General features: G+C 45.6%; 3 protein-coding genes across 9 annotated transcripts in view; all 3 read right to left on the reverse strand.

Moving 5' to 3' along the window:
* LOC121555302 (somatomedin-B and thrombospondin type-1 domain-containing protein-like) overlaps positions 1-1,068 on the reverse strand; it is a 38,505-nt gene extending 37,437 nt beyond the window's left edge. For 2 of the 7 annotated variants that reach the window (XM_041869120.2, XM_041869121.1), the window contains exons 1-4: positions 1,005-1,068; positions 776-843; positions 281-385; positions 124-164 (exon numbers count right to left, since the gene is read on the reverse strand). In XM_041869120.2, the coding sequence (XP_041725054.1) occupies positions 124-164; positions 281-385; positions 776-826 (197 nt within the window). In that variant the 5' untranslated portion in view covers positions 827-843; positions 1,005-1,068. Of the gene's footprint in view, positions 1-123; positions 165-280; positions 411-775; positions 850-1,004 lie in introns of those variants that run through there. The other 5 variants (XM_041869122.2, XM_041869124.2, XM_045213152.1 and 2 more) reach the window with 5 other exon arrangements.
* Positions 1,069-1,928: 860 nt separating this feature from the next.
* LOC123483343 lies at positions 1,929-4,942 on the reverse strand. The gene is made up of 4 exons (XM_045213150.1): positions 3,476-4,942; positions 2,983-3,191; positions 2,287-2,374; positions 1,929-2,029 (listed from the first exon to the last, which is right to left on the reverse strand). Exons 1-4 carry the CDS (start codon positions 4,929-4,931, stop codon positions 1,929-1,931), a joined length of 1,854 nt encoding a protein of 617 aa, XP_045069085.1. The 5' UTR covers positions 4,932-4,942.
* A 44-nt stretch (positions 4,943-4,986) lies between these two features.
* On the reverse strand, positions 4,987-14,892 carry LOC121555318. Its single transcript, XM_041869147.2, has 7 exons — positions 14,775-14,892; positions 12,359-12,441; positions 10,085-10,172; positions 9,394-9,518; positions 8,945-8,981; positions 8,481-8,755; positions 4,987-7,126 (listed from the first exon to the last, which is right to left on the reverse strand). Exons 1-7 carry the CDS (start codon positions 14,793-14,795, stop codon positions 4,987-4,989), a joined length of 2,769 nt encoding a protein of 922 aa, XP_041725081.2. The 5' UTR covers positions 14,796-14,892.
* Positions 14,893-14,976: the final 84 nt, after the last annotated feature.

Here is a 14,976-nt window from a genome sequence, read left to right on the forward strand (position 1 = left end):
AGAGAGTAGTCTCCCTGGGCAGACGGGTCGCTTCCCACATTAACAATGTTTTAACATAGGTCTGGGATTTCAGAGAGGAGAGACAGTATCTCTAAAGCTCTCTCCTAATGAGAATCCTCCTACCGTCCAGTGAGGTAACCAACAGCAGACGCAGCATAGCAAGCCTGTTGGATGACGCATTACAACAACATATCAGTATTACTGGTGTCTCCACAACCAAATCACATCAAAAATGTCATGAGAAGATTCTGAATTCATAAAAAATAAAAAGATGGCTTACGGCTTGTTCATTGCGCATTCCCACATACTTGATTCCTGAGGCTTGAGCTGCCATAGCTACTTCAATGACTGGAACACCAACTATTCCAAACATATATTCTACATTCTGTAGAGAGATACGTGTAGATACACTATATTTACATTAAAAAGAAAACAAATTTAGTCATTTAGCAGACGCTCTTATCCAGTGAGTGCATACATTTTCATACTGAATTGTATATGAATTGTTACAATGTAGTTTAGATTTTCTTTGCATTGACACACACTTTGGCATGCATCAACAAGGGAGTTAACATATGCTATTCCACATAAAGATCTAAATGTTTTGCTACAACAATATTCATAGTTAGCTATACCAGTGCAATGACCTTTGGCACACTTTCACAACTCGTAGTGCTACATTCTCACTGCCAAGGACATGATCAGCGACTAATATATTCTTAGCAACACGGTTACACAGTATAACACTGTTTTATATAAATTGCACACACTTTACCTGAGCTTTTAGTGCCTCTGCAATGAGCTGAGCCCCAGTCACATCTTCCATTATTATTGTCGAGAAATCTGTTCAAAGTGCAAACGAGGTTAGCAAGGAATTCTTGGACTTGTTGTTCAGTAGCTTATAAATCGTGTTTAGATCTCTTGCAAATCATTAGTTTTTGTCTGCTTTCCAGCATGCATTACATGAGTAGCTACAAGCGATAGGTATTTTGATAGCCACTTACTCCACAAAGTTAAAATTTGAGTGACAGGATTTCTTCTGGCACTACTGCTCCTGTCTAAAGTATAACGCGTTAATACCACTTCCGGGTTCACGGCCAATCACATGAGCCGTGCTTCTTCTTCGTCTTCTTTTTCTTCTTCAGTGGGGTTTATAGGCAGTCGGCATCCAACGTTATGGTGCATTACTGCCCCCTGCTGTACTGCAGTGTGGACATGAGCCGTGCAAGAGCAGTCATGAATATTTAATAAACTAGTAGCCTTTTTCTTTTTGTATTGGAAGAAATACATAACAAGCCCTCATTATGTGTTTATAACTGCACTTAACTTAACACTTAACTCAATTAAGTCATTATGAGTGTATGACAGTATGAAAAAAAAATGTATGCACTCACTAACTGTAAGTCGCTCTGGATAAGAGCTTCTGCTAAATGACTAAAATGTCAAATGTAAATGACTTGAGTGTATGCATTATAGATATAGGCTTCATAGAAAGTGTTACAAATGTTCTCCTGTCATCTTATAGGAGATCCATTCATGGATTTAGTTATGGCTTGAGAATGTGACTGGTCTACAGAGTTTTCTCCTTTATGTCTGTCTTTATATATATATATATGGCACCCTTTTTTATATGTGACAACAACTTTTCTGTATTATGTGTATTTCCACAATCAATAATAATAAACGGTACTTCACTATGAATACTTTTGACTATGTGGTTTGAAGTACTTTACCGTTATCGTGCACAAACATTAAGACTGTTATAGACAGAAATCAATGCAGTAATGTTTTATTAAATAAAGGCTCTGATTAAAATATAATATTAATGAAATCAGGCATTTAGCTAATTCTTCTTCCCAGAAGCTCCTCTGAATGGTTTGGAGATGGCTCTGGAGAGAGCGTGTAACACCCTGACTATGAGAGGGCGTTTACGGGACTGGGACTCCTGGGGAGCAGGGGCCGGTGTGGTTGTCAGGTCCTCCTTGGGAGGGGGAAGTGGATGGAACCTCTGGAACCTCACACTCAGCATCTGTCATAAGAACATTTCATAATCAGAAAATGAATGTGTGTGTTTGTGTCTGTCCGTCTGTCTGCCTGTCTGTCTGCCTGCCTGTCCGTCTGCATGTCTGTCTGTCTGCCTGTCCGTCTGTCTGTCTGCCTGTCCATCTGCCTGCCTGTCTGTCTGTCTGCATGTCTGTCCGTCCGTCTGCCTGTATCTGTTGTCACTGTTTTAACAAGCTTGTCATAGGGTGATATATCAATATAACATCGATGCTTATCACTTACCCTGTGAAATATGAGTCTCTCTGAGACGTTTGGTAGGCAGTGCATCCTGTTTAGGGTGGCTCTTCGGTTCCCCTTTTGTCTTGAACAGCTGTTGACAAAACACATCAGGACAACTGAGCCTGTGTAAAATACAGAGCGTGCATCCCAAAAGGCACCCTATTCGCTACGTAAGGCACTACTTTTGACAAGGGCCCATAGAGCTCTGGTCAAAAGTAGTGCACTATATAGGGAATAGGGTGCCATTCTCTGGTCAAAAGTAGTGCACTATATAGGGAATAGGGTGCCATTCTCTGGTCTAAAGTAGTGCACTATATAGGGAATAGGGTGCCATTTCTCTGGTCTAAAGTAGTGCACTATATAGGGAATAGGGTGCCATTCTCTGGTCTAAAGTAGTGCACTATATAGGGAATAAGGTGCCATTTCTCTGGTCTAAAGTAGTGCACTATATAGGGAATAGGGTGCCATTCTCTGGTCTAAAGTAGTGCACTATATAGGGAATAGGGTGCCATTTGGGACATAGCCATTGACTCTCTCCCATGTGTATTAGGATTGTATTACAGCGTCCTCACTCAACCTCCTCAAGACAATGACAACAGTATTGTTCTAATGCTGAGAGACAATAGGTGTGTAGTGAATCTGTAGGGTAAATTTCAGCCCTGCCTTACAGAGGTAATCTCAAAACACAGAGCACCCTACCTTAATCATGATCTTTGGAAACGTATGCATTTTCGGTAGGAAATGCCACTTCCTGTTCTTCTTAGTCTCTTCCCCTCTGGCAGAGGGAAGGCGGGCCATGCCGTCAGCCTTTACATCAGCCGGGCTAAGGCTCCTGGCAGGGAATTCCTCAGTAGCATCAAGGTCAGCTACAACACCATGAATGATGTCACTTGCGGCATTGCTGGTGTCTGAGTGAGAAGAGCACGCTAGTGTGACCGACCTGTGTACAATAACTGGGAGAAGAGGACGCAGCCATGGAAGTTAGTCACTGCGTCCCAAATGGCATTCTCTTCACTTTATAGTGCACTACTTTTGCCAGGGCCCATAGGGTCTGGTCAAAAGTAGTGCACTAAATATGGAATAAGGTGCCATTCTGGACACAACCAGTGAATTTTACATCATAAAACGCAATGTATTGAGCATCATGTTACAATTAAGTCCTATGCAGATGAAAATAGATACTTTCACTTACCATCCTCCATTGCAGACTTGGACCCATAAGTCAGGCTGTCCATCACCACGTCTGTCATCAACTTGATGACCTGATCCAAAACCATTTCAGCCGAGGGTGGCATAGGCCTTCCCATACACTGCCCCAGGAGTCTCCTAACAGAAGTCTGGGTAAAGTTGTAAATGAGCTCTGAGGCATCGTCCTTTGACAGCTTCCTCAGGGCTGGCTTAGGCAGCGCTGGTTGAGAGAGGCTTCTGTGGCCAGCCATGGATTGAAGCTGGCGGCTTATGGTTATCTCCAGAATGAGACCGTGGACCTTTGCGATCAGGTTGTCAGACGCACCTTGAAGGGCTTCAACTGACAGGAGCCTATCCAGATTTTCTTCTGCTGAAGTCATCTCTGGGTCGTCCGTCTTCAATGTGTCCATTATAGTTTTCACTATGATATTGGTGTCAGATATGTTTATTTCTTGTTGGCTCACAAGCGTTGACCGTGAACCTGTCTCGTCCATTGCGATAGAGGTATGGGATTCTGTCCTTGTGATCTCATCGGCAGCGCTCATGTCAGGCAACTGGTCAAGGCTCTCCAGTAAAGAGTCTAACATGTTAGTGGCTATCAGACACTCCTGCCCAACAGATGAACTCTCAGAGTTGGCCACTCTACACTTGATCTCATTTAGGATCAAGCTGAGCATCTTCTTTGCAGTTTTGCTAAAGCCTTCTTGGCTGACTGCCACTGTTACGTCTTTTAGAGCCACAAGAGGTTTGCAACTTTCACTCAATCCACTGCCGTGGAGAGGAGAGGCTCTCTTCAAACTGTTGTTGCTCACAACTGACATACTCCTGGTGGGCAGAGTGACATCCTCACTGCATGTGTCAATTACATGGTGGTCTGTTGAAGAGCCACTTGAAGACACAAGGGCTTTAGACCTTTTAGCCAAACAGACTTTTGACAAAGGCTTCTCACTTCTCACAGACGGATGGCGGCTCCTGTCCTCAACAAGAGCAGTGTCAGGGGACTTAATGCGTCTGAGTGTCTCCACAGGGGTGGAGTCCAGCACATCTTTGGCTGTGGTGACTGACACTGGTGGAAAAGAGAAAAAGATGTTCAGTCTATCCTTTACTCTGTGGTACATGGTTTGAGCAGCATCCAATAAGTTGTCAAAGACAACTCTGGGTTTGAGCTGGGACTCCAGCTTTTTCTCTCCTAGTGGGAAGGAGTCTGCGTCGTCCACATTGTACTGGGATACACTTTCAAGGTCTTGCATGATAATATTTACTATATCTTCGGCTGTAGAAACCACATGGTGTGAGAAGGTGGTGCTAGGCATGCCCTGTAGCAAAGAATGGTTGGCTTTGCTAGCAGCTCTGAGAATGGTCTCACTCACAATGTGTTTGGCCTTAGCTCGGAACTCAGTACTGTAAAAGCTCTGGATGGAAATGTTAGAGGTTCTGCTGGCTGCACTAAGAGATCGCATGAGTGTGGCAATCTCGGCGACGTCACATCACTCAAAATGGTGAGGTCCTCCAATTTCAAATTATCGAGTCCAACTTCTGGTTGAAGTCGAAGGATGAATTTGTCTTGCTCTCCCCAACGGAAGCGGAGCAGTCTTCCTTTGAAGTGTCCACCCTCAGCACCGAGATCACCTGTTTGATTACCCCTTTAGTGCAGGTGTCGAGGGTGAGCTGGTGGGCTGAGGACTTAGAAGGGGTCTTACTGTCTGTCTTCTGTACAGGAGATTCCTCCACAGTGGCCTCAGTTACAGGAGATACCTCCACAGTGGCCTCAGTTACAAGTAGTCCAGTTGCAGAGAGCTCGATTTGCACAGGAATATATTTTCCCTCAGTGAGATGGTTGGAGGTGAACAGCTTCCTTAGTTTGTCCAGGGTTTTGGTGTAAATCTTCTGGGAACCTGAACTCACTTCCACCCAGAACATTTTGCGACCTGGTTTCGTACGCTTGGAGGCCTTATTGACCTCATATACCTCATGCAGGTCGGAAATAATTCCACCAAAGAGATCAGAGGATGCCTCCTCAATATTCTCTGAGGAAACATGGACAGATAGGATTTCCGACAGTTTCCCACAAGTGTCGGTTCTATCCAGCGCAGCAGTATATGTCACAGCTGCATCCCGAATGACCTGAATTATGCATTGCTCAGCTTTGACAATATACTCCTCCACTGGTTGACCATGGAGGATGTCAACTTTATCAGCAGGGAGCTCCTTCTGAATACTCACATTCTCCTCTGATGGACATGGGTTGTTGAAGATAATGCTCTCAGTGACCATCTTAGAGGAGGCGAGAGATGAGTCGAGAAGCAGAGATCTGTATATTGTCGAGGTGGACATCTCTGGGTGCTTTATCATAGCAGCCTCCTCCAAAATGGCCGACGGGCCCTGGAGGATGTCAGAGATATCCATGTCCTCAATGGTCTCTACCAGAGACGATAGTAGGTCTCTGGCTGCCAGGTTGGTAGGTCTCTGGTTCTCGAGCTCTGTTTTGATTGCTTGACAGGCAGTTGCCAGAGCAACAGCAGAGCGAGAACACAACTGCTTCAAGGATGAGTCAGAACACGATGATGACAGATCTGTCATGGACATGGTGGAGAGTTGACTCTCAGAGACAAACGGGCTGAGTTTGACAGACACCTGTCTGACCAAGTCCCCAGCAAGAGCTCTCATATCAATTGCTCCACTAGCTGAGTTGTGGGAGCAGGCACTCTGTGGCCTTGACGGGTTCCTGTTATCCAAAAATCCTGTTGTCCAAAAAACCTCAAGTACAAGATCCACAACATCGGATGACACTTCTGTCATTCTGTTGTCAGACAGAAATGTACTTGGATGAATGGTGCCTGCATTCACAGTCCAGTCGCAAATGGAGTTGTTGGACTGACTCTGGACTAGTGGAACTAGACAGGTTTCACTTTGACCTTGGCCAAAGAGCTCTGCCATTTTGAGCAGAACTGATCTTAAGACCTTCGATTTGGAAATGTTCAGCAGTGGGTCGTTGTTGGACAGTCTGGTGGATGGTCTGCTAGCCGATCTGTGAACCACTAGGCTTTGTATTTCTGCCGAAATGGCAGTTAGAAAATAGGTCAAGGGGCTGGTCGCTCTCCCCTCATTTCCTCCGTTGGCTTTAGCCTTGGTGATGCTATCTATGATGATGACTATGACCTGTCCAGCCAGAGGACCCAAGATGGCCTCAAGCTCCCTCTCTAACTCAAGGGGAGACTTGTGGCCGAGCGCAATATGCTCTATGGCATGGGAATACATCTTAGAAGTCGCCATGCTTAGCATCTCTTGGACAAACTGTTGACTTGCTGAGATACTTCCAGTCAGCGGATCTAGAGTTCCCTGACTGACACTTCGCATTAGCTCAGCCAATCTGGAGGTGAGAAGGTTTATAACCAACTCGACAATACCCATCATTAACTTGCCGTCCGTTGATATTTTGCTAAGTCTGTATTTCTCCTGTCTACTTCGTTTCGGCGGCAGTACGATGTCACTCTGCGACTGGCCGCTCTGGACCATGTCTAAGACAGAGTCCTCAGAGATTCCAAACACAGATCTCAGTGGTGCTGAGTGTAGTCTGTGTCTCATCTCTCTATCGCTACCCTCAGGTGAGGAGACATATCGCTCTTCGTTCTCACTCAGCAAAGAGGTCATGGACCTGCAGAATGCACAACAGAAATGAATAGTACATGGTAACAAAATAAAAAATATGATCCAAGACTTTGGGACACAAACTCAACCTTGTTATTGTTATTCAAAGGAAGCATTGTGAACCATCTCAAACCACACTCAGACCAAACATTAACATTTAGAGTAAACTTTTTAGAGTGGTTGTGTAGTATCTAAGTAGTATTTCTCACTAAGTGGATCTGGAATGGATATTTGTACCTATAACAGGAAAGACCTGCAAAAAGAGGAGGGGATAGGGCTAGGTATCTGTGAGAGGAGGGGATAGGGGTAGGTACCTGTGAGAGGAGGGGATAGGGGTAGGTATCTGTGAGAGGAGGGGATAGGGGTAGGTACCTGTGAGAGGAGGGGATAGGGCTAGGTACCTGTGAGAGGAGGGGATAGGGGTAGGTACCTGTGAGAGGGGGGATAGGGGCTAGGTACCTGTGAGAGGAGGGGATAGGGGTAGGTACCTGTGAGAGGAGGGGATAGGGCTAGGTACCTGTGAGAGGAGGAGGGATAGGGGTAGGTACCTGTGAGAGGAGGGATAGGGCTAGGTACCTGTGAGAGGAGGGGATAGGGGTAGGGTACCTGTGAGAGGAGGGGATAGGGGTAGGTATCTGTGAGAGGAGGGGATAGGGGGTAGGTACCTGTGAGAGGAGGGGATAGGGCTAGGTACCTGTGAGAGGAGGGGATAGGGCTAGGTACCTGTGAGAGGAGGGGATAGGGGTAGGTATCTGTGAGAGGAGGGGATAGGGGTAGGTACCTGTGAGAGGAGGGGATAGGGCTAGGTACCTGTGAGAGGAGGGGATAGGGCTAGGTACCTGTGAGAGGAGGGGATAGGGGTAGGTATCTGTGAGAGGAGGGGATAGGGGTAGGTACCTGTGAGAGGAGGGGATAGGGCTAGGTACCTGTGAGAGGAGAGGATAGGGGTAGGTATCTGTGAGAGGAGGGGATAGGGCTAGGTACCTGTGAGAGGCGTGGATAGGGGTAGGTATCTGTGAGAGGCATGGATTGGGCTAGGTACCTGTGAGAGGAGTGGATAGGGGTAGGTACCTGTGAGAGGCATGGATAGGGCTAGGTACCTGTGAGAGGCGTGTATAGGGGTAGGTATCTGTGAGAGGCATGGATAGGGCTAGGTACATGTGAGAGGAGGGAATTGGGCTAGGTACCTGTGAGAGGAGTGGATTGGGCTAGGTACCTGTGAGAGGAGTGGATAGGGCTAGGTACCTGTGAGAGGAGTGGATAGGGCTAGGTACCTGTGAGAGGAGTGGATAGGGCTAGGTACCTGTGAGAGGAGTGGATAGGGCTAGGTACCTGTGAGAGGAGTGGATAGGGCTAGGTACCTGTGAGAGGAGGGGAAAGGCGTGGGAGTGCGTGTGCTGCAGGCGGTTCTGGCGCTGGTGCACTTGCTGGGTCCTCCACTACAGCTGAATCTGACGCCGCGGCCAAGAGAGGTCACCTCTCCTGCCTCATTACTTCCTGATCCAGAAGAGCTTGGCGAATCAGAGAGCTCTATCTGCATGGTGAGGTCAAGGGCGGGAACAACCACAGTGGATGTAGACTCCATCACCCATGCTACAATATCCATGCACTTGGCACTAAACTCATGTCTGCTCATCTGCAATGTTAAAAGACCATACAGAGTTAGTTTGTTAAAGGGGCTGCACTGATATAAAACTTAGAACCATTTACTCAAACTTGTCAATTAAAGCAGTGGTTCAGGATTAAAGGTCCTGCAGGATTTCCACAAATGAATGTTTGGTCCATTTTACCAACATTAACTACTTTAGAGGTGACTATAACTCACCCCGGCACGCATATTCTCACTCAGCAGATTCCAATGGCTGAAAAGTAAATAAATGCAAGTACACAATGAATTACATTACCTCTATTCTCTTAGACTACGTTATGGATGGACATTACCTCTATTATCTTAGATTACGTTATGGATGGAAATTACCTCTATTATCTTAGATTACGTTATGGATGGACCTCTATGGAACTAGGCCACACCCAGACATCCCTGATTGGTTATTTGGTCCGTTGAGTCCTTTGTATTTGCCCGAGACTATAGGAGACTCTCAATCTCCTCACCTCCTTCTCAAAACCCATTGGATGAGAAGGTCAGAAGGGCGGGACCTCTGGCTTTCTCATCCAATGGGTTTTGAGGAGGCGAGAAGAGAGGACACGAGGAGTATGCAATTGAGACAGGGAACATATCTAGGGGATGCATGGGGAAGCCAAAGAGCAACTTACTCGTCCTTCATGTCCTGCACAAAGGTGTGTAGGTCTGGGTAGCTTCTCTTTCCCCTGCTGAGGGTGAGGCTGGTCTGGGAGGTTGCATCCTTGTGGGTCACGGTAGTGAAGGTCACCACTGCAGCCTGATGGCGACAACAGAAAGCAGAGTTAGGCTGGAATTCAATTTTGCGTCATTAAAACACAAAATATCTAAATGAAATTTCATACATGTAATAGAAAAATACATCATACCTCCTGTGACTGAGATGGGATGGCAACAGCCTCGTCCATCTCACTCTCTCCTTTCGACCTCCTGCGACTGAGATGGGATGGCAACAGCCTCGTCCATCTCAATCTCTCCTTCAACCTCCTGCGACTGAGATGGGATGGCAACAGCCTCGTCCATCTCACTCTCTCCTTCAACCTCCTGCGACTGAGATGGGATGGCAACAGCCTCGTCCAACTCAATCTCTCCTTCAACCTCCTGCGACTGAGATGGGATGGCAACAGCCTCGTCCAACTCAATCTCTCCTTCAACCTCCTGCGACTGAGATGGGATGGCAACAGCCTCGTCCAACTCACTCTCTCCTTCAACCTCCTGCGACTGAGATGGGATGGCAACAGCCTCGTCCAACTCACTCTCTCCTTCAACCTCCTGCGACTGAGATGGGATGGCAACAGCCTCGTCCAACTCACTCTCTCCTTCAACCTCCTGTGACTGAGTTGGGGTATCTGTCTCTAGAACAGCCTCGTCCAACTTGGTCAGTCTCTCAGCCTCTCTGTGATCTTTATGGGATCTAGATAGAGAAAAAGGAATCTCTCTTAGGTCACTGCTATAATGTGAGTGTGAGGATGTGTTCCCATTATAGAATTAGAATCATAGAATTAGAATGAATCATTCTAGAATTAGAATAGATATATAGAATAGGCTCCAATACTCTTGAGATGACTCGGCCTATCCAGAGCCAAATATTTAGAGAATTCTGCCAACTTTTAAAAGGACTCCATGTTAGCGCCTTGGAGCCTTTCATTTATCCTTTCATTATAAGTACATTCTAATTATAGATGTTCAGTTACATAGCATTGTTTAAAATGTCAATATTGCCCATGGGGAGCCAGCTGTCATATGGATATCTACTGTGTCATGTAATGTATACATAAACTCTTCAAAAAAAGAAACGTCCCTTTTTCAGGATCTTTCAAAGATAATTCCTAAAAATCCAAATAACTTCACAGATCTTCATTGTAAAGGGTTTAAACACTGTTTCCCATGCTAGTCCCCTGTAGCTCAGTTGGTAGAGCAAGGCGCTTGCAACGCCAGGGTTGTGGGTTCGTTTCCCACGGGGGGCCAGTATGAAAATGTATGCACTCACTAACTGTAAGTCGCTCTGGATAAGAGCGTCTGCTAAATGACTAAAATGTAAAATGTTGTTCAATGAACCATAAACAATTAATGAACATGCACCTGTGGAACGGTCATTAAGACACAAACAGCTTACAGACGGTAGTTATGAAAACTTAGGACACTAAAGAGGCCTTTCTACTGACTCTGAAAAACACCAAAAGAAAGATGCCCAGGGTCTGCCACTGCGAAGATGCCCGTGCGTGGTCTGCCACCGTCATGTCTCCTGTAAGCGCTGTCTTAGGCGTCTCACAGTACGGACATTGCAATTTATTGCCCTGGCCACATCTGCAGTCCTCATGCCTCCTTGCAGCATGCCTAAGGCATGTTCACGCAGATGAGGCCAGGGCAATAAATTGCAATGTCCGTACTGTGAGATGCCTAAGACAGCGCTACAGGGAGACAGGACGGACAGCTGATCGTCCTCGCAGTGGCAGACCACGTGTAACAACACCTGCACAGGATCGGCACATCCGAACATCAAACCTGCGGGACAGGTACAGGATGGCAACAACAACTGCCCGAGTTACACCAGGAATGCACAATCCCTCCATCAGTGCTCAGACTGTCCGCAATGGGCTGAGAGAGGCTGGACTGAGGGCTTGTAGGCCTGTTGTAAGGCAAGTCCTCACCAGACATCACTGGCAACAACGTCGCCTATGGGCACAAACCCACCGTCGCTGGACCAGACAGGACTGGCAAAAAGTGCTCTTCACTGATGAGTCGCGGTTTTGTCTCACCAGGGGTGATGGTCGGATTCGCGTTTATCGTCAAAGGAATGAGCGTTACACCGAGGCCTGTACTCTGGAGCGGGATCGATTTGGAGGTGGAGGGTCCATCATGGTCTGGGGCGGTGTGTCACAGCATCATCGGACTGAGCTTGTTGTCATTGCAGGAAATCTCAACGCTGTGCGTTACAGGGAAGACATCCTCCTCCCCTCATGTGGTACCCTTCCTGCAGGCTCATCTTGACATGACCCTCCAGCATGACAATGCCACCAGCCATACTGCTCGTTCTGTGCGTGATTTCCTGCAAGACAGGAATGTCAGTGTTCTGCCATGGTCAGCGAAGAGCCTGTATCTGTTGGATTGGAGGGTGAGGGCTAGGGCCATTCCCCCCAGAAATGTCTGGGAACTTGCAGGTGCCTTGGTGGAAGAGTGGGGTAACATCTCACAGCAAGAACTGGCAAATCTGGTGCAGTCCATGAGGAGTAGATGCACTGCAGTACTTATTGCAGCTGGTGGCCACACCAAATACTGTTACTTTTGATTTTGACCCCCCCTTTGTTCTGTTAGTCACATGTCTGTGGAACTTGTTCAGTTTATGTCTCAGTTGTTGAATCTTGTTATGTTCATACAAATATTTACACGTTAAGTTTGCTGAAAATAAACGCAGTTGACAGTGAGAGGACGTTTCTTTTTTTGCTGAGTTTATATCTCAATGTCCCAACTCTATAAATACATAGCTCTGGGCCTACCTCTCCATAGGCGGTGACCTTTGACCTACTACTGAATCTGTATCTGTAGGCCTATGTGATCCTGTAACCAGTCACAAATGTGTCATTAGTGTAAATCACTTACCTGACTTCCTTCATAACATCAGCACCATTGATGGGGTCATCCAGGTCTATGAGGGTGAGGTCATTCCCACTGACCTCTGACCTCTGAAAGACAGCACAAAGTCATGTTTAGATGTCACCTACTGTGTCGCCTTTTGCCGTGTTCAAAACAACTGGGAAATCTCTGACTTCCGACTTCAGTGCGTTCAAGACAACTGGGAAATCGGGAAAAAAAACAAGCTCCGACTGGGAAAAATCTTTTTGAACAGTCATCCAACTCGGAATTCCAAGTCGGAAGCAGCGCGGCTTGGCGGGTCATGTTTTGGAGGACGCCTGACTCGACCTTCGCCTCTCCCGAGCCCGCTGGGGAGTTGCAGCGATGAGACAAGATCGTAACAAGATCGTAACTACCAATTGGATATCACGAAAAATTGGGGAGGAAAAGGGGGTAAAATTACCACCACAAAATGTAAAAAGGAATTCCAGGTCGGAAACTCTGGCATCTTTCTAGAGCTCCGACTTTCCGACCTGAAGATCACAGACGTCATGATTTGACCTAGTTTTTTTTCTTCGAGTTCCCGGTTGCCTTGAGAGCACCATTAACCCAACTCTCATTGTCACATCATAATGCATCATATTCATAGAAATAGAATCACCAGAACATCATATCAGGTGTACAGTTCAGTTTACCAGTCAAATTGCCATGGTCAGAGGCTCTATCCTTTCTAGTGATTCTATTTCTATGGTCACATCATAATGCATCATATCTATGCTTGTGTCCGAAATAGCACCCTATTTCCAATATAGTGCACTTATTTTGGCTGGAGCCCTATAGAGTCCCACAGTATGAGTCATAATACCCATAAAACCTAGTGGTCAAACAGGGAAATGGTTCCAATCGTTTTATAATAATAATAATAATAATAATAATAATATGCCATTTAGCAGACGCTTTTATCCAAAGCCACTTACAGTCATGCGTGCATACATTTTTACGTATGGGTGGTCCCGGGGATCGAACCCACTACCCTGGCATTACAAGCGCCATGCTCTACCAATTGAGTTTTTCCACCATTCATTTTTCCCATTGGGGATTTTAGAAACACTTAAAATAAGGGCTGTGTTTCGTGTAGGCTTACCCTGGTGTGACGTTTTGATAACCGTGTAAATCTCTCTAGGACAAGGTGACTTATCAATATATTCTCTTGTATTTACCTCCCAAAAATGTAATGCTTATTAGCTGCTAATGTGGCTATCATAAAGAACTACAAATGCCATGATGATCATGCTGATCGAGGCAAAGGTAAGAATCTCTGGATTAACTATCTAATGTTAGCTAAATGTAGTATATGAATAAATTGGCTGCATTTCTTTAAATTGACAATTCTGTGAACTGTCTAGTGCAAGTTTTAAATTGACACAATACCTGTTAGCAAAGGTGTCGTCAGCTAGAGATGACATGCAGGAGCTTGCAGGGATTTGTAGTTTTGCATGATGTCTACTTTGATGCTAATTAGCATTTTCGAATCTGAGAGTAAATGGAGCCGAATATACTGATAAAAGTCACCTTGTCCGAGAGAGATTTACATGGTTACAAAAACGTCACGCCAGGGTAAGCCTACACGAAATACAGCCCTTATTTTATGTGTTTCTAAAATCGCCTATGGGAAAAATGAATGGTGGAAAAACGATTGGAACCATTTCCCTGTTTGACCGCTAGGTTTTATGGGTATTATGACACCTCCACTGTGGGACTCTATAGAGGGGTTGGTTGTTTAGCAACAAAACTGGCATGCAACTATGGGGCAAAATAGACAGGGTTTGCTTAGACTGTTGACAACATGTAAACTATATTTAGTCTCTAAATGTTTATTGCAACCATAAATACATTTGAGCAATGAACTCGTCTCAAATACATTGTTACAGTTGTTGTTGGTTAGCTAGGTAGCGAATTTTAGCCATTGCATAGACATGATATCAGTCAAAACACCTCAAAACAAGACATGGTATCAATAACACCATACAATGAGCTGAAACATGCCACAGAGCTACGATTCCCCACATGGCAGCTTGTTGTTAGCTGAGGTTCAGAATCATAACAAGATACACGACTTCCGGCCATCGATGCGCGAGCATCATTTTACCGTGACGTCAGCCAACCCTTCTATGGCTCTTGGTCAAAAGTAGTGCACTAGCTTACATAGGGAATAGGGTGCCATTTAGGACGTATTTATGAAGGTGATGCCATAACCTTTGACCCCCATTTGACCCACAGCAGATTCTACTGTACCTTTAGCCAACTCTCATGACTCCCCGGCCATAGGCTTTCTAGTTTGATATTACAGCATGAATAGCACATTATTTCATTTGTTAAACAATATTTAATCCACAGTAATTACTATAATTGAAGATTTAAAAAAAAAAAATAACATGCCTACCTTGCACTCTTTATTCTCCATCTCCTTGCAAAATCAGCACATTTCCTTGCCAAAATGAACGCATTCCTCCAGCACTAGCGAGGATCAGACTGAACTGCTCCAGCGGTTTCTGATCCGTTTCAACGTTTATCAGTGATGACGTAACAATGCTGTACAGATTTGACGCACTTCCGATCTCGTGCTGATGCAACGCTCTGTGCTG

Source organism: Coregonus clupeaformis, unplaced genomic scaffold (assembly GCF_020615455.1).
Source record: "Coregonus clupeaformis isolate EN_2021a unplaced genomic scaffold, ASM2061545v1 scaf0081, whole genome shotgun sequence".
Classification (NCBI taxonomy): Eukaryota; Metazoa; Chordata; class Actinopteri; order Salmoniformes; family Salmonidae; genus Coregonus; species Coregonus clupeaformis.